Source organism: Dromiciops gliroides, chromosome 1, assembly GCF_019393635.1.
Source record: "Dromiciops gliroides isolate mDroGli1 chromosome 1, mDroGli1.pri, whole genome shotgun sequence".
Taxonomy (NCBI): Eukaryota; Metazoa; Chordata; class Mammalia; order Microbiotheria; family Microbiotheriidae; genus Dromiciops; species Dromiciops gliroides.
The window spans coordinates 708,536,336-708,560,514 of record NC_057861.1 but is presented as its reverse complement, the minus strand read 5'-3'; the positions used below and the strand labels follow the sequence as shown (position 1 = coordinate 708,560,514).

The window sequence follows — 24,179 nt, the reverse complement described above, 5'->3', positions numbered from 1 at the left end:
CACCAACTCACCAAGGAGTTTCAGTCCTTTCTGCTAAGATGTTTTTATTGGGGTGTGGCTGCTGCCCACCCTACAGTTTCTTGGAGCCACAGGTGAAAGATGGGTGACAGGTAGACAAAGGTGAATGAGCATCCCTGAAAACAGGGCTTGGCAAACACTCATACCAGAGGTGCTAGTCCTCCCTGAGCCCCCATACATCCCTGATTCAGCCATACTGGCTTAATCTCTGATCCTGTCCATACCTGGAATCTCTGGCCTCCTTTTAAGACTCAGATTAAGTGTCACCTTCTCCAGGAGCTTTTACTGGTTTCCTCATCTGCTAGTGCCCTCCCCTCTATGGTTAATGGCTATACTGACTTCTAGATCTTATTTCTCTCATTAGAATGTAAGCCTCTTGAGGGCAGGAGCTGGTTTTGCTTTTCCTCTGAGACCCCTAATGATGTGGGACGGAATTAGGGTCAAATTGATCATGACTCGTCTCAAAAGAATCATAAGACTCAATGATTCAGTTCCCCAAGTTTTATTGCAATAATGTGAGTGAACAGAGGGAGAGAATCAGAAAAGTAGAAAGGTATCTCTCGAATTAGGAAAGAAAATAGTTACATTTATGGAATGGATAAATTGATTATCAGTCTCATTATAATAATCTCCACCTTAGGGAAGTATAGGAGAGGACTTAACCTAATTTGGAGTTCCTGGGGTCCTAAGCCAACCCCTGAAGTGGGTACCTTTTTCTGTGGAGATGTGTTTCGGGGGTTTATGTATCATAAGGTGAATCTGGGGACAAATTTGGCCTTTTCTGCGCATGTCACTTTTTGATTCCCATGGCTAGTTTCAAAATATCTTCATTTATCATTGAATTTCTATACCCTGTCAATGTTTTATTGTTATGGTTAAAGTCTCTTTGACCTGCCTCTTTATGTTCTTGTTATGGGTACTGATTAATGTGGGTAGGGAGAAACTAGGTCTTGCCTTGTTTCCCAAATCTTAAGTTATCCATTAAATGGGGTCTGAATCCCTTTTAGAGCTAATATCTGAATTAGAGCTTGGGTCTTAGGTTTTTCTATTAACCCCTTTTTTGCCTCCTACATCAGGGGGAGGTAGAGGCTGTAAGTCAAATACATAGGTCCAACTTTTCCTAGACAAAGAATCCATTAGCCTGTGGAGACAGTGTAGATGCATGGCTGAAGGAGGACTTTTAAGGAATTGGGGTTTCTTCTGGTGGGGAGGAGAATGGCCAGAGCCTGGGACAAAGCCACCATTTAGGAGTAGGTCCCAAATAGAGAGGGGGTTCCCTCCTCCTCACCCCAGTCCAGGAGGCACTGGGAGTACACGCTGATGCTTGTATGAGACAGGACTTTTAAAGAGCAAGAGAGTTTGTTAGGGGCTGAATTCAGCCTAAGGAGACAGGACACCTTCTCTCAAAGAGACTCAGAGGCCCCAGGGGGTCTGTGCTCTCCAGGGAATAAACACAAAAGCCTTGCCTGAGCTTCCGAACTACATTTCCCAGAAGGCGTTGCCAGCGACGGACGGAAGTAGAGGAGCTGTTTACCCAGGCGCAGAAGTGGCTGCCATGGCAATACCAGCAGGCGGGAGGGATCTCCAAGGATGGAGGGAGGAAGGTGCTCTCTCACGTGATTTCCGCTTCCTCCTACCTTTCCTCGTGCTGCGTTTGGGTTCTCCGGGTCGCTTCTGAGCTCGGGGAGATGCAGAGGAGGATGGGGACGAAGCCGCAGCTGAGCTGGGAGGTTAGCGGCCCGCGTGCGTCCGGTCTCGGCCCAAACCTCCTCGTGTGCTCCCTGCCCTGTCCCTCTCTTCCCTTCCCCGTCGCCCACTTTATTTTCGAAAGTGGGAGCTTCCCCTCTCCCATCACCTTGGGTTTTGTCCTTCTCTCCTCCTTCCCTCCCCAAGTTTCCTATGCCCCTCCCCCTTTCCCTCCTCCTTCTTCATCCCCCTCCCCCTCCTCTCCCATCCCCCTTCTCCCCCCTCCCCTTCCTCTTTTACCTTTTCCCTCTCCCCCTTGATCCCCCTCCCCCTCCTTTCCCCTTCTTCTCTTGATCCCCTTCTTTCATCCCCTTTCTTCTCTCCCCTCCCCCTCACATCCTTTTTTGTTCTTCCCTTTCCTTGCATACCCTCCTCCCCTTTCTCCTCGTCTCCCTCCTTTCCTTCTCTCTTCCCTCCTTTCTTTGTACACTCCCCTCCCTTAGAGGGAAGGGACCTCCAGAGCCCACTCTAGGCCAATTCCATCGTTTCACATTGAGGAAATTGAGGCATAGAGAGGTTCAATGACTTGACCAAGGTCACCCAGGTAGTGGGAATCTAAGGCAGGATTTGAACCCAGATTGACCACGTAAATGCTCCCTCCAACCCCCCCCCCCAATTATTCCTTAAGCATGTTTTGCTCCTTCATGTCTTCACTTGACTGATCCCCCTTGGCCACATACACATAGGGGTGGTCTCACGCTCCATCTCCCCATAACCCACAAACATTGTTCCCCAATTAGATATTCTGGTTTTCGTTTATCTGATCATCATCTGTCATCACTTGCCTTTCCTACACATGTTCTCAGTTCAGGTAGACCCCCAGTCTCTCCCCCAACTCAGTACTTTCACCTCTGATTTGACTTTATTTTGTCTCTCTCCCATCTCAGCCCAGTAGTTAGCCAGGTCAACTCTACATTGTCATCAAATCCCATGGGCAAGCATTTATTAAGCACCTACTATGTGCCAGCCACTGTGCTAAGTGCTGAGGGTACAAAGAAAGGCCAGAGGAAAGCAGAGCCCTTGTTCCCACAGACAAAATGGGGGAGACGACAGGCAAACAACAAGGTACAAGAAAATATATAGAGGATAAACTGGGGGTAGTCTCAGAGGGAGAGCACTGAGATTAAGGAGGACTGGGAAAGACTTCTTGCAGAAGGTGGGACTTGCCAAGATGAGGAGGGAAATCATTCCAGAAATGGGAGGGTCAGCCAGAGGAAATGCCCCAAAGGAACACCAGAGCCAGTGTAGACAGATCATAGAGCACCAGGACCAGTGTAGACAGATCATAGAACACCAGGACCAGTGTAGACAGATCATAGAGCACCAGGACCAGTGTAGACAGATCATAGAGCACCAGGACCAGTATGGACAGATCATAGAGCACCAGGACCAGTGTAGACAGATCATAGAGTTTGTGACGGGGAGTGAGAGGGAAAAAGTGAAGAAGGAGCCAGGTCATGAAGGACTATAACAGCCAAACAGAGGATTTTATGTTTGATCTGGAGATAATAAGGAGCCACTGGCGTGGATTGCACAGGGTATGTGCATGTGTTATGTTCGGATGTGTACTTTAGGAAGATTGTTTGATTGCAGAGTGGAGGATGGATTGGGTGGGGAGAGACTGGAGGAAGGCTGACTGACCAGCAGCAATAGTCCAGGTGTGAGGTGATAAGAACCTGCAACAGGGTGGTAGTCATATCAGACGAAAGAAGAGAATGTACAAGAGCAATGTTACTAAGGTAGAAATGACAGAAACTTAGCAACTGAGTGGAAATGGGGGTGGGATGGAGGTGAGAGTGAAGAGTGGAGGATAACACCTAGGTTGCAGTACTGGATAATTAGGAGGATGGTGGGAGCCTGGACCATAATAAGAAAGGAAGGGGAGTGTGGGGAGATAATAAGTTCAACTTATTTTACTTGAGTTTAAGATGTTTACAGAATATTTAGTTTGAGCTGTCCAGAGGGCAGTTGGACATACAAAACTGGTGATCTGGAGAGAGGTTAGGGCTCTGTAAATAGATCTGAGATCATCTGCGTAGAGAAGATAATCAAATCTGTGGAAGCCAATGAGATCACCAAACAAAGTAGTACAGAATGGGTACCATCCATACACCTGTTTTTGTGTGCTCTGTATGGTTTTATCTTACCTGCAGCCTAAGAATGGATTTTACACTTTTAAACTAAGTTTTATTACATTTAAAAATGTAAAAATCCTTCTTAGCACATCTCCTGTACAAAAACAGACTTTGACCCTCCACCATGGTTTTCTGATCTCTGGTATAGATGGAGAAGAGAAGGGGGCCCAGGACAGAGTCTTAGGGATACCTATAGGCAGCAGACATGGCCAGGATGAAAATGCAGAAAGGGAGACAGAAGAAGCAGTCAGGTAGAAAGAGAACCAGGGTAGAACAGTGTCTTGAAAACCTAGGGAAGAGAGCACCAAAGAGAAGAGAGTGGTTTACAGTGAGGAGCTGCCAAGAGGCCAAGGATGAGGATTGGGAAAGGGGTATTGTATTTGGCAATTAAAAGAGCACTGGTAACTTTGGAGAAAGCCATTTAAGCTGACTGATGAGCTTTGGGAGCCAGACTGCAGAGAATTAAGTAAGAGGAAAATTTCCCCCCTTATCCTGTCAAACCTCAGCCTTGATTACTCCTCCATCTGCCTCCTCTTCTGTTCACTAGTCACTGAGCAAACCTAGATAGTCTTACCCCAGTTCTGACAGGGTACATTGCAAATTAACATTACCTGAACCCCAACTAGGCCCTCACTGCAGCCAGTCTTCCCTAATGCCCTATTTCATTCCTCACAAAAGCCATTCAAAACCTTCCTTTTCCTCTTCAAGTCCCCCACACTTCACCCCCAGTGTCCCTGTTGAAGATCTAATTTCTTATATTACTGAGAAAAGAGGCCATGAAAATTGAGGAAATGAGCTCTTCTTTTCACCTCAAAATTCCCTGATACCATTTGCCACTTTCTTTCCTTTCTTCCAATCGGATAAGCCTTCAGCATGTGCACTGGATCCAATTCCTTCCTGTCTTCAGTAAACTGCATCCTCAATCATCTGAACTTTTTAATGATTTCTTAACTGCTGAATCTAAAACCTTTTCACAATCCTTATCCTTCTTGACTTCTACAGCCTTGGACACTGGCCTTTGCCATCTTCCTCCTGGATACTTTCTCCTTTGTAGATTTTTATGACACTGCTGTCATTTGGTTCACCTGCCTGTCTAAACACTCCTCAGTCTCTTTGACTAGATCTAGGTCATACCCACTAACCATGATTACCTTCCAAGGCTCTGTCCTGGGCCCTCTTTGTCCTCTATATTATCTCACATGGTGAGCTCATCATCTCCCACGGGTTCAATAATCATAATTATCTCTCTGCTGATGATTCCTCTATCTGCATATTCAACCTCAGTCTTTCTTCTGAGCTTCAGTCTCAAATCACATACTGTCTCTTAGACATCTCCCACTAGATGTCCTGTAAGTATTTCAAGCTCAACATGTCCCAAAAAAGAACTCCTTATCCCTCCCCCAGCCCTCCTCTCTTCTCCCCTTCCCTATTACTGTTGAGGGCCCCAGGATCCTATAAGGTTTGAAATGTCAGTGTCATCCTCTCAGTTACCCCACGTATCTGATCTGTTATAAAATCTTGTTTCTACCTTCACAGTCTCTCCTCTATCTCTGTGCCCTCTTTCCCCTCCACTCACAAATCCACAATCCTCTTCAGGATGTCATCACCCTTTGCCCAGACTATTACAGTAGCCTTCGAAGTTGTCTCCCTGACTCATGTCTCCCTTCACTCAACTGCCAAGATGATTTTCTTAAATCTCAGGTTTGACTTTGTCACCATTAGATCTCAGTCAGTGAACTTTAGTGGCTTCCTATTACCTACAGGATCAAATAGAAAATCCTCTGTTGAGCCTTTACTCTAAGGTCACTACTACCTCTCCTCCACACTTCATATCTGTTTGGTGTTATCCTTCACTCCCCCTTACACACTTCAAGATCCAGAAATGCTTATTGACAACCTGCCCCCAAAGTACTTTGTAAGCCAGAAGAACTATGTGAATGTGAGCTGTTAGCATTGTGTCGTCTCATGATTCAGGATCCATTACAAGCTGAGACACAGTGCAGACATTCAGTAGACCTTGGACACAGAACGTCCCAAAACCCGAACACCGGGAACCATGGCCTGCTTCCTGATCCTTTTACTTCTCCCAGGTCCATGGGATGGATGCTGCCTGGTTTGGCACAACTGTGTTTGGCATTTCAGGAATCAGTGACATTTGAGGATGTGGCTGTGGACTTCACCCAGGAGGAGTGGGATCACCTGGACCCTCTTCAAAAGGAGCTCTACAGAGATGTGATGCAGGAGAACTATAAGAACCTGGTCTGCTTAGGTAAGGACAGATGCCTCTGTACATCAAACTCAGTCCATTGGAAACTTGTCTTCAGCCTTTATTTTGGACTCGTTACCAGGCATACATAGACCAGAGATTACTGACTGCTGGTTTTGTAGCTAAGAGACAGAGTGTTTGTGCTAACTGTTCCCAAATAAAAAGTCTTTGCATTTTATTGCTATCCCCTTGATTTTGTTTCCCCTGAAGTAGATTTAAATTTAGAGCTGCACAGAACCTTGGCAGTCATCATAACTGAGACTGAAAGGGGTTAAGGTAATTGTCTATGGTCACACAAATAATCATTAATAAATCTGATATTTGAATCCAGATCTTCCAAACTACAAATTCAGTGCTCATCTTGTAAGAACCTATTGCCCCAGGTCTAAGATTCTTCTTTAAAGACCCACTATAAATACTTGAAAACATGAAATGAGTCCAATTCTAACTTTTTTTTTCCTGAGCCCAGGCCCAGTATGTGACCCTATACTTACTAGGAAATAATATAAAGCATACTTTTTGGGTTCTTTTTACAACAATCTGGACCTCCCTATTATGCCTGCTTTTCTCCAAAGAGAGAGGTGTTGGGATTGAATTCTGAGATTCTTCTTTCTCACCAGTTTCCCATTTCCAATGAGCAGGACTTGCAGTTTCCAAGCCAGATGTGATTTGCCATCTGGAGCAAGGGGGAGTACCATGGAGGGCAGAGGGAGAAGTTCTAAGATGGAGCTGCCCAGGTGAGTGAATAAGAGTCAAAAAGTCCCATAGAGGTGTTATTGCAAACAATGGCTTGTCTTTGCTGATTATTTAGAATTGATTCACGTCAATTTAAACCTTTTTTACTGGTCTGGTGGTGGCTTTTACATTTTTATGGGTGTTTTTATATTTCTGAATATATCTTCCCTCTCCTATCAAGTGACTCATCACTTCAGTGAATATTTATTAAATGATGATATGTGCTAAACATTGTGCTGGGTACTGGAGACAGGCAAAAATGAAATTGTCTGTGCCCTCAAAAAGCTTACTTTTTTAAAAGTTTTATTGTTACTTTTGTTACTACATCAGAGTCACCAAGAGACTTGTAACAAAGAAAAAATAAAACATTAAGAAAAAATTAACTAGGACATCAGCCACATATCATTACATAGTCATCATTCCACACCCTTATTCCCCTACCTCTCCAGTGAAAAGAGAGAGGTTCATGTTAATGTTTCTTTGGGGATGTATGGGGATAACTATATAGTGGTAAGCTTCACTTTGTTCTTTTTGTTTACATTGATGCAGTCTTAGTGTCGATTGTTTTTCTGATTCTGTTTTCTTCGTTCCATGTAAAATAGCGATGGTGAACTTCAATAGCTCTGCCTTTATCCTTCAAGTCAGCAAATATTTTACCAGGCTACTTCTGCTGGCAAGACACTGAGGTTTGAATACAGAAATGCAACAAGCCCTGCCTTCTAGGAACTTATATTGTCCTGGGAATAGAATATGTATTCTTAGTAGAAAGGCTCCAATAGTTTTCCACTACTAATCATTCTAACTTTTGTTTTTAAATCAATCCACTCACGTACTTTTTACTGTTTATGATATGAATTAGAAATATATTTGATCAGAAATCTATTCTGTAACTACTGATAGAATTTTGGATTTAGGGATTTTCTTAGATGTATCTTCCTAGATATAAATATTTCATCAATATGTGTGTTTTTAATGTATTGCTTTTTTTTATTTCCTGTCATTTAACTGTTTTTTTACTCACTACACAATAATGATCAAACATTTCTTGAGCTCCTGTAATGTGCCAGACACTGCTTGGCACTGGGGACACAAAGACAAACATGGAAACAGTTGCTGGCCACAAGGTGCTTACAGTCTGGCCAAAGGAGACAGCTTGTACATATGGAAGACTATATGGATGGATATAAGGTGATATAAGACAGGATGGATATAAGGTGATTTTTAGAGGTGGTACTTGAGCTGTGCCTTAAAGAAAACTAGGATTTTGAGAACCAGGCAGGGACAGACTGATGCTAAGACACAAGGGATAGGGGGTGGCTAGGTGGCACAGTGGATAAAACACTGGCCCTGGATTCAGGAGTACCTGAGTTCAAATCCAGCCTCAGACACTTGACACTTAACCAGCTGTGTGACCCTGGACAAGTCACTTAACTCCCATTGCCCCGCAAAAAAAAAAAAAAAAGACACAAGGGATGACTCATGCAGAGGCACAAGAGACATCATGCCTAGTAGGGAAGAACAGTGAGAAGACTGGTTTAGCTAGACCATGTTGTGTGAAGGGCAACAATGTGAAGTCAGGCAGAATAGGTTGGGGCCAGGTAGTGAAGGACTTTGAATGTCACACGAGAGACTTTATATTTGATCCTTGAGGTGAGAGGCAACCACTGAAGTTTACTGAGTAGGTGAGTGATGTGATCAGACCTGAACTTTAGGAAAATCTCTGGCAGTTGAGTGGAGGTGGAACTGAAGTGGGGAGAAACTTTAAGTAGGAAGAACAATTAGGAAGCTGTTGCTATAGCCAAGGTGAGGTGATAAGGGCCTGATCTGGGTGCTGCTGTGAGGGGAGAGAAAGGCACAGGTTTGAGAGATGTCGTAGGTGAAAAAATGGCCATGTACTGGATATGTGAGGTGAATGAGTCTGAAACAGAGAGGTTGTAAACACAGGTGATTAGGATGGTGATGTCGGTGTCCACAAAAGTAGACACATTGAGGGATGAGTTGGTGAGGAAAGTTACCAGTTTGATTTTTGGACATGGTGAGTTTGAAATATTAACAAGATGTCGAGTTAAAAATGTCAGTCCAGAAGCACTCTACAAGCACTGCTATGTGCCAGATACTGTACTAAGTGCTGGGGATAGAGAAAGGCAAAAACCATCCCTGCCCAAAAGGAGCGCATTCAAATCAGGGAGAAAAAAGTGAAAATTACCAGGGACATAAGATGGGTGTGGTGTAGCTGAAAGCTTATCTTAGAGAGGAGGTGCCAGCTGTGAGGGAGACCAGGAAAGGCCTCCTGTAGAATGTGGTATTGAAGCCGAATCTTGGGGGAAGCCAGAGAAAGTCAGAGACTGAGGTGGAGAGAGAGCATTCCAGGAATGGGAGGCAGCTCCTTCAAAGGCAGTGAGACACGAGAGGGAGGGTCTTTTTTGAGGAATGACAAGTGGACCAATGTGGCTGGATCATAGAGTGAATGGAGGGGAGTAAAGTATAGGAAGACTGTAGGAAAGGCCCAGGTCACATAGCGCTTCAAATAGCAGAGGACTTTATATTTAATCCTATAGGTAACAAGGTAAAACTAGAACCCACTGGGTAGTGGAGAGCTGACAGTTAGCTTTAGGCTTCCAGTAACCACAATGTGATAGTTTTTACAAATTATAAATGATTCTTCAAATATTAATGTTATTATTAATGATTTCTTATAGTGTTCAAAGTTTGCCATCCATTGTTTCTTTCTTTTTTTTTTTTTTGTGAGGCAATTGGGGTTAAGTGACTTGCCCAGGATCACACAGCCAGTAAGTGTTAAGTGTCTGAGGCCAGATTTGAACTTGGGTCCTCCTGAATCAAGGGCCGGTGCTCTATCCACTGTGCCACCTAGCTGCCCCCATCCATTGTTTCTTGATGAAGACAGGACTAAGTATTTATTTAGTAGAAGGTACAGGGGGTGGGAGGGGTGGGGGGAGGAAGAATATTTAATTTTTTTTCTTTTAGTTTTGGACACCAAGCCTGAAGCCAAGGGATCACCTCTAAATCTGCTTGTTTCTGTGGAACAGTTAGCCCAAGAAAGACTCACAAAGCGTGATCTCGGTGCCTCCAAGGTAAGTAGAGCCCAGGAATATGATTACCAGGTGAGAGGGGTACCAGAATAATAAGGAGAAAAATTTAGGACAAATAAAAATAAACCAATAAAGTGAAAGGCCATGAGGATAATAAATGTCAAAAGCCATAGTCAGAAAGCAGTCTTTCGTCGCTCAACAGAAAGTTTCTATACAAAACAATCCCCATAAATGTGTAGACATAGAAAGTGTGACCAATTATATTTGGGCCATAGTAAATGTAATAGAATATGCTCAAAGGGGATATTTTCCAAAACTAATGAATGTGATAAATATTTCTGAAATAATTTAAATTTCATTGAAAACTAGAGAGTATATATTTGAGAGAAATCATATGAATATAGGAAAACCTTCATCCACTGTTCATTAATTATTGCCATCAGACAACTCGTACTGGAAAGAAATCCCATAAATGTAACGAATGTGGGAAGGCCTTCTGTAACAAGTCAGCACTTTCTCGACATCATCTTAGTCATACTGGAGAAAAACCTTATGAATGCACTGAATGTGGGAAGGCCTTCTCCCGGAAGGCGGGGCTTGCTCAACATCATCGTCTTCATACTGGAGAGAAACCATATCATTGTCTGGAATGTGGGAAGGCCTTCTCTTGGAATGGAGAACTTACTCAGCATCAGCGTATTCATACTGGAGAGAAACCTTATGAATGTAAGGAGTGTGGGAAGGCCTTCCGACAGAGCACACAGCTTACTCAACACCAGCGTGTTCATACTGGAGAAAAACCCTATCGATGTAATGAATGTGGGAAGGCCTTCCGTCTGAGCACACAACTTACTAGACATCATACAGTTCATACTGGAGAGAAACCTTATGAATGCAGTGAATGTGGAAAGGCTTTCCGCCAGGGCACACAACTTACTCAGCATCATCGTATTCATACTGGAGAAAAACCTTATGAATGTAATGAATGTGGGAAGGCCTTCCACCTGAGCACATTGCTTATTCAACATCAGAAAATTCATACTGGAGAGAAACCTTATAAGTGCAATGAGTGTGGAAAGGCCTTCCTCCAGAGCATGCAGCTTACTAGACACCAGAAAAGTCATACTAGAGAGAGATCTTATGAATGTAGAGAATGTGGGAAGGCCTTCTCCCAGAGGGCAGAACTTACTCTACATAAACGTATTGTTCATACAGGAAAGAAATCTTATGAATGTAATGAATGTGGGAAGGCCTTTCGCTTGAGCACACTGCTTATTCAACATCTCTATGTTCATAGTGGTGAGAAACCTTATGAATGTAATAAATGTAGGAAAGCCTTCCACCGAAGGACACTACTTATTCAACATCAACGTATTCATGCTGGAGAGAAACTTTATGAATGTATTGAATGTGGAAAGGCATTCACTTGGAGTGGAGAACTTACTCAGCATCAGCGTATTCACACTGGCGAGAAACCTTATAAATGTAATGAATGTGGGAAGACCTTCCGACAGAGTACTCAACTTACTCAACATCAGCGTATTCATACTGGAGAGAAACCTTATGGATGTAATGAATGTGGGAAGGCTTTCTACCTGAGCACACAGCTTACTCGACATCATACAGTTCATACTGGAGAAAAACCTTATGAATGTAATGAATGTGGAAAGGCCTTCCGCCAGTGCACACAACTTACTCAACATCAGCGTATTCATACTGGCGAGAAACCCTATGAATGTAATATTTGTAGAAAGGCCTTCCGCCTGAGCACAATGCTTACTCAACATCAGAGAATTCATACTGGAGAGAAACCTTATGAATGCATTACATGTGGGAAAGCCTTCCGACAGAGCACACAACTTGCTAGACATCAGAAAATTCATACCGGAGAGAGATCATACGAATGTGGTGAATGTGAGAAGGCCTTCTCACAGAAGGCAGAACTTGCCATACATAAACGTATTCATACTGGAGAGAAACCTTATGAATGTAATGACTGTGGAAAAGCTTTCCGCCTGAGCACACTGTTGACTCGACATCAGCGCATTCACACTGGAGAAAAACCTTATGAATGCAATGAGTGTGGGAAGGCCTTCCGCCTGAGTACACAGCTTATTAGACATAAGAGAATTCATACTGGAGAAAAACCGTATGAATGTAATGAATGTGGAAAGGCCTTCCGCCTGAGGGTACTGCTTATTCAACATCAGAATATTCATACTGGCAAAAAACCTTATGAATGTAATGAATGTGGGAAGGCCTTCCGACAGAGAACACTGCTTACTCGACATCAGAGAATTCATACTGGGGAGAAACCTTATAAATGCAGTGAATGTGGGAAGACCTTCAGCCAGAGTGCACATCTTACCCAACATCAGACAATTCATACTGGGGAGAAACCTTATGAATGTAATGAATGTGGGAAGACTTTTCGTCTGAGTGCATTGCTTATTCAGCATCAGCATGTTCATACTGGAGAGAAATCTTATAAATGCAATGAGTGTGGAAAGGCATTTCACAAGAGCATGCAACTTAGTAGACATCAGTGCCCAAGAGAAAACTTATGAATATAATGATTGTGGGAAGCCCTTCACCAGTAGGTCATCTCCTCTAACCACATGATTCATACTAAAGGTAAACTTTATTAATATAACAGGTAGAAAAGTCCTCCATTTGAGCATATTGCTTCTTTAACATAATAGAAGGTAAATCATGTGAATGCAGCAATATATTCTGTTGGAACATACCCCTCTGTATCCTTTCTGACCTCTTAAAGGAGTAGGCTTCTCAAATGAGTGAAACTAATATGTCTTTTCATCTCTGTCCCCACCCTTCAGGCAGGGAGATTATTGTTTTATTGGAGAAGAAATTCTTCTCATATCGAGTTATATCAGTGTGACCTTGAACCTCCTAAGAGTATCCTTAAGTGTGATACGTATATGTATATAACTGCAAATAATAATGGAGTGGCAGCATTGATTGGGATCAGCTCTATCTTACTCAGTATACTGACAGTATTGAAGACACCAAACCAGGGTCAATACCTGAATACCCTGATGAAGCATGCCTCTTATGTAGAAATTTTCAGGAAGATAGAGAGCAAAGGTGGTAGTGAGCTTCAAAGAAGTTCAGAAATTTCCACCTCAAAAGGATATATAAAGAATTTAAATTTTAGTGACTCTTTAATGCCAGAGTAATAGAAGGATCCTCTGATGAAGGAATTCAGCATGAGCTGGATGTTCTCATTGCAAAAGTGAGATGGGGGAGAATATAATCAAAGAGCAATGAATCTGAACCCCTCAGTGTCTCTTGACTTTTTCAAGAGTGATCTTGAAAAGTTACTTTTTATGAGATGGAAAACATTGGGAACAAGTCAAAAGAACTGTTAAGTCAATAGTCTCATGGAATCTTACAATAAGGAGTCTTCCAAAAGAAGACTGAAGATCTGAGTACATGGGGATTATTGGACTTTGAAGGAAAAAGAGAGAATTAAGATGGATCAGTATGAAATACCATGAGTTCATGATGCTCTGAATGTGGCAGTTAATATCAGAAATTTGTGAAGAACTATATCATCATCACTAAACCTCTCAATGATCTTAGGTGTATGGTTAAGATGAATAAAAAAACAGTTAAGGACAAAAAGGTACAATGTGGCAGCATTTGGATATTGTTGGGATGAGAAATATGAGCAGGCTTTCAAAAACTTAGTCATGCATCATGCAGCATCATGCATGCACTGATCTTGGCTTTTGCAAACCCAACCTAGAAGTCTTGGGAATCATTCCAGAAGAGCAGTAGTAATTTACTACTTTAAATTTAGTAATTTAAAATAGCCAATTGTTATGTGCCAGTTGAGGATTTACTGACCATGAGACATGCTCATATATAAACTGGAATTCTTGCCTATAAAATGACTTTGATAAATATTCAGACTGTGTTTGCAGCCCCACTGCACAGAAAATAATACATTGCCTTATATTTTTATAAATGCTATGTAGGATATGCCTAGCAGGGCTTAATAGGTACATGAAGACAGACTGGACTAAAGGTCATTGGCTCCACCTACTTATGCCACTTCAACAGATGGCATTCCCTGAATGGATTTTATGGACTTAATCCAGCCACCAGGTTCATAGTAGGAGTTGAAAGCAATATACTCACACCACCATCTTACATATCTGAATTCAAAGAATGTCTGATGAGAAGACAAAAAGGAGTGGAAAGAGACTAGATATAAGCCTTACATGTCTATGGGCTAGCTTAGATATCTTCGAGTTTAATTCACAAAAGCCATAAAATAATTCTGAGACTGTGCACCAAAAGAGCTGAGTCGCCACCCCTTGGAAAGGAGGCCATGTGGTCCTGCCTTTCATTTAATAACCAGAAGTTGGCCCCCAGAAACAATAATACAGTTCCATCATCAGTATCAGAGCAAAGGCCAAATCCATGAGGGGAACAGCTAGCTACTCACAAGCAGAGTGAGCTCACACTTTGTCTAAGAGTTCACTTTGTCCTGGGACTATCACACCTAGTTCAGGAGAGAGTACAGCTTAACTCTCCCTTAACCATCTCCTCTGACTTAATGAATACATTACTGGTCTTGAAATCTAGAAAACTTGGGTTCAAAAGGATTTGAATCAATCATTACCTATGTGACCCAGGGCAAGTCACATAGCCTCACTTAACCGCACTTCATATGCTTCTTCCCCCTAATATCTGTTCTTCATCCTCATAGAGACCTCCATACCCTCTACCCTTCAATACTTTTTCCAGCCCATTCCCCCTTGTCTGATTTCACTCTCTACCTGTTCCAACCTCAGCCTAATAGCCATTTCAACTCTATATTGTCCCCTGCTCTTTATTCCCTTCCCCACTTGTCCCATATGTGGTTCTTTTGTCAAACATCAGTCCTGTATTATTCCCATCATTCACATACTTGCCAGCTACTGAATGAAGCTATAGGAACTCCCATAACTGTGCTAACTGGTTACACTACAAATCCATATTATCAAACTTCAACTGAGCCCTCACCCAGCAAGGCAGTCTTTTTATTGCTTCCCAGTTGGTTCTATAGCTCATTTCCCATAAAAGTTATTTTAATCTTTCTCTTGCCTCCTCACATTCCCTGCATTTCTTCTATCTGCCTTCTTTCTCAGCTGAGGATCTCATCTCTTTAATTGGAAAATTGAAGCCCTTCAACATGAGCTTCATCATTTCATTTTCATCTCAGAACCCCTTGATATCATCTGCCCATCTTTCCTCTTTTCTCTCAGTCTTTGGAGGTAGCCCTTCTTGCCAAGGCCAACCCCTCAACATACATGTTTGATTCCATTCCCTCCTATCTTCTCCAGCAGGTTGCATCCTTTAATGTCATCCTTTCCTTGGCTGCTGGTTCCTTCCTGACTACCTTCAAAAATGCTCAAGTCTTTCCTATTCTTTTTTTTTGTTTTTGTTTTTGTTTTTTTTTTAGTGAGGCAATTGGGGTTAAGTGACTTGCCCAGGGTCACACAGCTAGTAAGTGTTAAGTGTCTGGTGCTCTATCTACTGTGCCACCTAGCTGCCCCAAGTCTCTCCTATTCTTTAAAAAATCTCCAGGGTGTAATGATTGGAATGACGCCACCTGCTGGAGACTTACTGTAGGAAAGCTCCACCATGAGGAGAAGGCCTCTGAGAGCAAGGCCATGCAGCTTTTCTTTGGCATCAGGAAGTGACGTTTGCTTGTGGGAGGAAGAGGGGGCAAGGCTGGCTCTCTCGCTCTCTTTCGCCAGGACTCTCATGGAGAATGGAGCAGAACTGTAGCTCCCTGAGATAGATGAATCTAGGCCTTTCTCTCTCTCTTTACCAAATTCTTAATCTCCTTAATAAATGCTTAAAAGTCTAACTCTTGCTGAAGCTTATAATTTATTGGCAACCACTCATTAAATATTTTAGACAGACTAGCTAGAATTTTAGCCCCTTACAAGGGGCAGCTAGGTGGTGCAGTGGGTAGAGCACCGGCCTTGGAGTCAGGAGGACCTGAGTTCAAATTCAGCCTCAGACACTTAACACTTACTGGCTGTGTGACCCTGGGCAAGTCGCTTAATCCCGATTGCCTCACCAAATTTTTTTTTTTTAAATCTTCACTAGACCACATCATTCCTTTAAACTATCCTATATCTTTTTCCCTTTCTCAGCCAAACTCTGAAAAATTGTCTATACTCACTGCCTCCACTTCTACTCTGCTTACTCACTCCTCACCCCTTTCTACCTCATCACTCAACTAAAACTTAGCTCTCTAAAATTGTAATGATTTCTTAGTTGTCAAGTCTGATAGGTCCATAAAGCCTATATATTACATTTGGCATTGCTGACAACCTTCTTCTGGGTGCTCTATTCTCTCTAGATTTCAATATCACTTCTCTCTTTTGTTTATCTTCCATCAGTCTCCTCTGATGACGCTTCACCCACATCACAAACTCCTAACTGTGGTAGTTCCCTAAGGTTCTCTCATTAATCTTCATCCTCTGTGTTCTGAATCAGTAACTTCATCAGCTTTCATGTGTTTAACCATCATCTCTATGCATATGACTCCCAGAAAACACACACACACACACACAAAATCTCTCTCTCTCTCTCTCTCTCTCTCTCTCTCTCTCTCTCTCTCTCTCTCTCTCTCTCTCTCTCTCTTTCTCTCTCTCCCTCCCTCCCTCTCTCCTCTCTCCTCTCTCCTCTCTCTCTTCTCTCTCTCTCTCTCTCTATATATATATATAGTTCCAGACTCCCACATCACTAGTTGTCTCCTAGACATTTCAGACCAGATGTCCCCAGAAATATCTTAAACTTGTTTAAAACATGTTGAATTTGTATGCCATCCTTCCATTGTCTCAGGTTCATAATCTTGACATCATTCTGGAGACCTCACTTCCATCTCCCCATAAATCCAATAAGTCTTATGTTTCTATCTGTACAGCACATGCCCCATCAGGCCCCCTTTCTCCACTGATACAGCTACCTTCTTAGTTCAGGGTTTTCTCCCTTCCTGCCTGTATTATTTTAACAGCCTCCTCATTGATCTTCCAGCTTTAAGATTTTCTCCATCCCAGTTCATATTACACATTACTGCCAAAGAATTTTCCTGACCATGTGACTTTCCTACTCAACCAAATCCAGTGGCTTCCTATTGCATCTAACATAAAAAACAAACCCTTCAATTTAGCTTTTAAAACCTTTCACATCTTGCCCCAACCTCTATTTCTAACCTCCCTGGATATTACTCTTCTGTACTGTGTGATCTAAGTAGACTGGCCTCTTTTCTTCCTCACTCAGAGCACTTCATCCCTCCATGCCTTTTTCATCGGTTATCCCCTATACATGGAATCCACTCCCTCCTTACTTATGCCTCAGAGTCCCTTTCTTCCTATAAGGTCCAGCTCAAGCACTATCTGCTGTCCAAAGCCTTTCCTCATTCCCCCCACTGTTTGTCTTCTCTTTCAAACTAATTGTATTTCACACTTTCTATGTGTATATTATTTCTTAACTTCATATTTATGCTGTATATATTTTTGTGTTTGTTGTCTCCCTTGTTATAATGTAAATTCACTGGGATTATGAAATGTTTTATTCTTTGTCCTTGTATCTCTAGGACCTAGCAAAGTGCTTGTAACATGGGAGTTGCTTAATAAATAGTTATTGATTGATGGGATTAGACTCTGTTTCCTCTTCTGTAGAATGGAGATAATGAAAGTAAGGAGCAAATGAGATAATATATATTCAAAGATTATTAAAAATTTTAAATGCAATATTATGAATGTAAGCTATTATAATTTTTACAAGAAAAAGTGTCTACATCCTGTCTGTACACCTCAACCATCCAGGTACACCATAAATAGAGCCTGAGACAGTGACTTTCCAGGGCTCTTGGGATAGTTGGACCCAGCTCCTGAAACAAGGATAGGGAGGCACAGCCTGTGAGCTATAGGCACTGATCCAGCTTTTCTCAGAGACCAACCCACTGGACAATGGGAGACAGTGTGAGCACATAGCCAAGTAGACAGAGCATATAAGGCCTTAGGGAATCTTATGGGGATGAATATTTATGGCTGGTACCAAGCCACAGTTCAACTTAATTCAGTAGACATTTTTAAGCACCTGTTATAAGTAATTAGATTTTTCTAGGTGCTAGGGATATAAAACCAAATATAAAATGCTTCTTGATCCGAAGTGTAGACTTTAAAGCAAATAAAAGGTAGTTTCAGATTGGTTGTACTGAAGAATGTTTGAAGAGGAATAATACGAAATTACTAGAAATGTAAGTAATGCCAGATTTTCAAGGAAGCCACAGTGCACCCCTGAAGATTTCTGACTAGGGATGTGACACACTCAGAACTGTGTAATTGGAATTCAAGTTAGCAGCTGCATAGAGGATGAACTGGAAGGTGTAAAGACCAATTAGATGTTAGGTTGCATCATCAATTAAGAAACTATTGCATAGATCTCATGAAAAGAGATAAGGAAGGAAATTACATCTTGCTTAAAGGTACTATAGATAATGAAGTAATATCAATATTAAATATGTATGCGCCAAGTGGTATAGCATCCAAATCCTTAGAGGAGAAGTTAAATGAGTTACAAGAGGAATTAGACAGTAATACTATACTAGTGGGGGATCTGAATCTCCCCCTCTCAGAATTAGATAAATCTAGCTGAAAAATAAATAAGAAAGAAGTGAAAGAGGTGAATAGATTACTAGAAAAGTTAGACATGATAGATGTCTGGAGAAAATTGAATGGGGATAGAAAGGAATATACTTTCTTCTCAGCAGTACATGGCACATTTTCAAAAATTGACCATGTAGTAGGGCACAAAAACATCATAGTCAAATGTAGAAAGGCAGAAATAGAAATAGTAAATGCATCCTTCTCAGATCATGATGCAATAAAAATTACATGTAAGAAAGAGCCAGGGAAAAGTAGAATGAAAATCAATTGGAAACTAAATAATTTCATTCTAAAGAATGAATGGGCCAAACAACAAATCATAGAAACAATCAATAACTATATCCAAGAGAATGACAATAATGAGACAACATACCAAAATCTATGGGATGCAGCCAAAGCAGTGCTTAGGGAAAAATTTATAGCTCTAAATGCTTACATGGATAAAAAAGAGAAAGAGGGGATTAATGAATTGGGCAAGCAACTTTAAAAGCTAGAAAAAGAACAAATTAGAAATCCCCAATTAGATACTAAACTAGAGATCCTGAAAATTAAAGGATTTATGGTTTTATGAAAAAAAACAGTAAAATAGATAAAATATTGGTTAATTTGATTTAAAAAAAGAAAGAAGAAAACCAAATTACCAGTATCAAAAATGAAAAGGGTGATGTTACCACCAATGAAGTGGAAATTAAATCAATAATTAGGAATTATTTTGGCCACCTGCGTGCCAATAAATTTGACAATCTAAATGAAATGGATGAATATTTACAAAAATACAAACTGCCCAGGTTAACTGAAGAGGAAATAAAATCCTTAAATAAACCCATATTAGAAAAAGAAATTGAACAAACCATTAATGAACTCCCTAAGAAAAAATCCCCAGGGCCAGATGGGTTTACAGGTGAATTTTACCAAACATTTAAAGAACAATTAATTCCAATATTACACAAATTATTTGGAAAAATAGGTGAAGAAGGAGTCCTATCAAATTCATTTTATGACACAAATATGGTGGTGATACCAAAACCAGGCAAAGCAAAAATAGAGAAAGAAAATTATTTCCCTAATGAATGTTGATCCTAAAATCTTAAATAAGATATTAGCAAAAAGATTACAGCAAGTGATCACCAGGATAATACACTATGACCAGGTGGGATTTATACCAGGAATGTAGGGCTGGTTCAACATTAGGAAAACTATTAACATAATCAACCACATCAATAAAAAAACTAACCCAAATCATATGATCATCTCAATAGATGCAGAAAAAGCTTTTGACAAAATACAACACCCATTCCTAATAAAAACACTAGAGAGTTTAGGAATAGGTGGAGCTTTCCTTAAAATAATAAACTATCTACCTAAAACCATCAGCAAGCATTATATGCAATGGAGATAAATTAGAGGCCTTGCCAATAAGATCAGGGGTGAAACAGAGATGTCCATTATCACTCCTATTATTTAATATTGTACTAGGAATGTTAGCTTTAGCAATCAGAGAAGAAAAAGGAATTAGAATAGGCAAGGAGGAAACAAAACTATCACTCTTTGCAGATGATATGATGGTATACTTAAAGAATCCTAGAGAATCAACTCAAAAATTACTTGAAACAATTAACAACTTTAGCAAAGTAGCAGGATATAAACCAGATAAATCATCAGCATTTCTATACATGACCAACAAAGTCCAGCAGCAAGAGATAGAGAAATTCCATTTAAAGTAACAGTAGATAATATAAAATACCTGGGAGTCTACTTGCCAAGACAAACCCAGGAACTCTGAACACAACTACCAAACACTCTTCACACAAATCAAATCAGATCTAAATAATTGGAAAGATATCAATTGCTCATAGATAGGCGGAGCTAATATAGTAAAAATGACAATACTGCCTAAATTAATTTACTTATTCAGTGCCATACCAATCAGACTACCTAAAAATTATTTTATAGAGCTAGAAAAAATAATAACAAAATTCATCTGGAAAAACAAAAAATCAAGAATATCTAGGGAAATAATGAAAAAAAAATTCACAGGAAGGTGGGTTAGCGGTACCAAACCTGGAGCTTTACTATAAAGCGGCAGTCATCAAAACTATCTGGTACTGGCTAAAAAACAGAGTGGTAGATCAATGGAATGAATAGGCTAGGCACAGGAAATGCAGTAGTAAATTACACTAGTAATGTAGTGTTTGATAAACCGAAAGACTCCAGCTTCTGGGATAGGAACTCAGTATTTGACAAAAACTGCTGGGAAAACTGGAAGATAGTATGGCAGAAATTAGGCATAGACCAACATCTTACACCTTATACTAAAATGAGGTCAAAATGGATACACGATGTAAACATAAGAGGTGATACCATAGGTAAATTAGGAGAGAAAGGAATATACCTATCAGATCTTTGGAAAGGAAAACAGTTTATGACCAAACAAGAGATAGAGGATATTATAAAATGCAAAATGGATGATTAAATTTTAAATTAAATTTAAAAATTTTTGTACAAACAGAAGCAATGCATCCAAAATTAGAAGGGAGGCAGAAAGCTGGGAAACAATTTTTGTGGCCAGTACTTCTGATAAAGGCCTCATCTCTAAAATATATAGGAAACTAAATCAAATTTATAAGAATCCAAGTCATTCCCCAATTGAGAAATGGTCAAAGGATATGAACAGGCAGTTTTCTGATGAAGAAACCAAAGCTATCTATTCCCATATGATAAAATGCTCTAAATCACTATTGATTAGAGAGATGCAAATTAAAACAACTCTGAGGTACCACCTGACACCTATCAGATTGGCTAAAATGACAAAAAAGGAAAATAATAAATGTTGGAGAAGCTGTGGGAAAATTGGAACACTAATTCATTGTTGGTGGAGCTGTGAACTGATCCAACCATTCTGGAGAGCAATTTGGAATTATGCCCAAAGGGCTATAAAGCTGTGCATACCCTTTGACCCAGCAATACCACTCTTGGGTCTTTTTCCCAAAGAGATCATAAAAAAGGGAAAAGGACCCACATGTACAAAAATATTTATAGCTGCTCTTTTTGTGGTGGCAAGGAATTGGAAATTGAAGGGATGCTCATCAATTGGGGAATGGCTGAACAAGTTGTGGTATATGAATACAATGGAATACTATTGTGCTGTAAGAAACGATGAGCAGGAGGAGTTCAGAGAAACCTGGAGGGTCTTGCGTGGGCTGATGATGAGTGAGATGAGCAGAACCAGAAGAACATTGTACACAGTACCATCAACATTGTGTGTTGATCTACTGTGATAGACTATATTCTTCTCACCAATGCAATGGTACAGAAGAGTTCCAGGGGACTCATGATGGAAGAGGATCTCCAAATCTAGGGGGAAAAAAAGAACTGTGGAGTGTAGATGCTGAATGAACCATACTATTTCTTTTGTTTTTGGTGCTGTTGTTTTTCTATGTTGAGGTTTTTCATCATTGCTCTGATTTTTCTCTTATAACATGACCAATGCAGAAATATGTTTAATGTTATTGTGTGTGTGTGTGTGTGTGTGTGTGTGTGTGTGTGTATATATATATATATATATATATATAACCTATATCAGATTACCTGCTGTCTAGGGGAGGGGGGCGGGAGGGGAGGGAGGGAGAAAAATCTGAAATTGGAAAGCTTGTATAAACAAAAGTTGAGAACTATCTTTACATGTAACGGGGAAAAAATAAAATACTTTATTAATAAAAAATTTTTTAAAAAGAAACTGTTGCAGCAGCCCAGAAAATATGTCATGATGACCTAAACTAACGACCTTGTGAGTGGTAAAAAGATATGTAGTGGTAGCAGTTGATGGAATGGGGTGGGGTATTGGGAGAGGAAGGAGAAGGAAAAGTCGGGACTTAAAGTTTGTAAGCCTGGATTACTGGAAGGGTGGTGGCACTCCAGGCATTTGGTAATGTGGGACAGGAGTTCACAAGATGGATTAGGGCTGGACAGTTAAATCTGGCAATCATCTGCATAGAGATTTATAATTGAACTAATGAGAGCTAATGAGCTTTCTAAAAGAAAGAATATAAAAAGAGATAGGGCAGGCCCAGCCATTTAAGGCATTAGTCCAAAAGATCCCTGGATAGTGTAGAAAGGAGCAGGCTAAGGGACTGAAGCCAAGAAGCTACATCTGGGAGAAGCGAACAGGACCTCACAAGAAGAAAAAGTACACAAGCACCCTGCAGTCCCAGCAGTGTGAATCCCCTTGGCCATACATGCCCCCCTAAATGTGCATCCCCTACAGTACTCTACGTGTTTGCCTGCTCTTAATACCGATGCTGTGTGTAGTAAGAGAATGCACCCCAGGTCTTTGGTTACTAGTGCTGGGTTTTTGGGGTTTTTTAGTGAGGCAATTGGGGTTAAGTGACTTGCCTAGGATCACACAGCTAGTAAGTGTTAAGTGTCTGAGGCCAGATTTGAACTCAGGTCCTCCTGACTCCAGGGTCGGTACTCTATCCACTGTGCCACCTAGCTGCCCCTACTATTGCTATTTTCCACAATTGTTCCCAGGCTTGTCTGGCACAAATGCCTTCAAAGAGTGAACTTCACCCCAACAACTTAATTTCCTTTTTAGTGGTGTATTCCCCCATCTCTCTAGTTGTATATTACTCCAGTCTCATAGAAAGAGGTACCTTCAGTAAGCAACAGATCTTTTTTTCTCCATCTTTTTTAAAAATTATTTTTAGTAACTATTCCTATGTCCCACCTTCCTTGACCATTTATCCATTCTTTTTCTTTTTTTTTTAAAGTGTTACCCCCACACACACACACACACACACACAGATCACTGACTTTTTGTGGTAGAAGAGTTTGTGTAGCTCAATGAAACCTTAAAAGGTGAGCATTGGGAAGTCATTTTTGTTAATACTTTTAAAAAGTATGTCTCTAAAACCAAGTGCTAGAAATAGGGAAACAATGAATTTAAGCAGCTCTCCTTGAGGATAGGGAATGGGAACTATATCCTTAGTATTTGCCACATAATAGGTACTTTATAAATGCTTGCTGAATGAATGACACACTAGAAATTTTCCCAAAAAATATTGGGAGAAAGTAAAAAGATTAAATCCTTTTTTTTTTTTTTTGCATGTAATGGTTTACTTAGAAAACTCCAGTCAATAAGTAAAATAGCTTTAGGAAAGTAGGATATGAAATAAATCAATAAAATTCAAGTACTTCTTTACAGCAATAACAATTAAAGGGGAAATGATAGAATGTCTTTCAAAATAGCTACGAGATATATAAAATATCTAGGAATCAAATCTATCAAGACACATGACATGAGAATTTAATGTACAGACTAGCTTTACCAAAATAAAACAGGTATTACTTTTTCATGATTGAACCATAAAAGTATAATGAAAATGACACCTAAATTAACTTACAGATTTTGTTTTATGCCAATCAAGTTATCAAGGGATTGCATTATAAGAGCTAAACAATTTTTTAAAATTCTAAAATCTCAAGGAAACTAGTGAAAAATAGGAATATAAATAGCACTTCTAGATCTCAA

At 40.5% G+C, this 24,179-nt stretch overlaps 1 protein-coding gene across 1 annotated transcript; it reads left to right on the top strand.

Annotated features, from left to right (window-relative positions):
• The first annotated feature begins 1,656 nt into the window (after positions 1-1,656).
• LOC122735367 (zinc finger protein 420-like) lies at positions 1,657-12,895 on the top strand. Its single transcript, XM_043976872.1, has 5 exons — positions 1,657-1,748; positions 6,042-6,168; positions 6,807-6,902; positions 9,886-9,992; positions 10,394-12,895. Exons 1-5 carry the CDS (start codon positions 1,707-1,709, stop codon positions 12,515-12,517), a joined length of 2,496 nt encoding a protein of 831 aa, XP_043832807.1. The 5' UTR covers positions 1,657-1,706; the 3' UTR covers positions 12,518-12,895.
• The last annotated feature ends 11,284 nt before the right edge of the window (positions 12,896-24,179 follow it).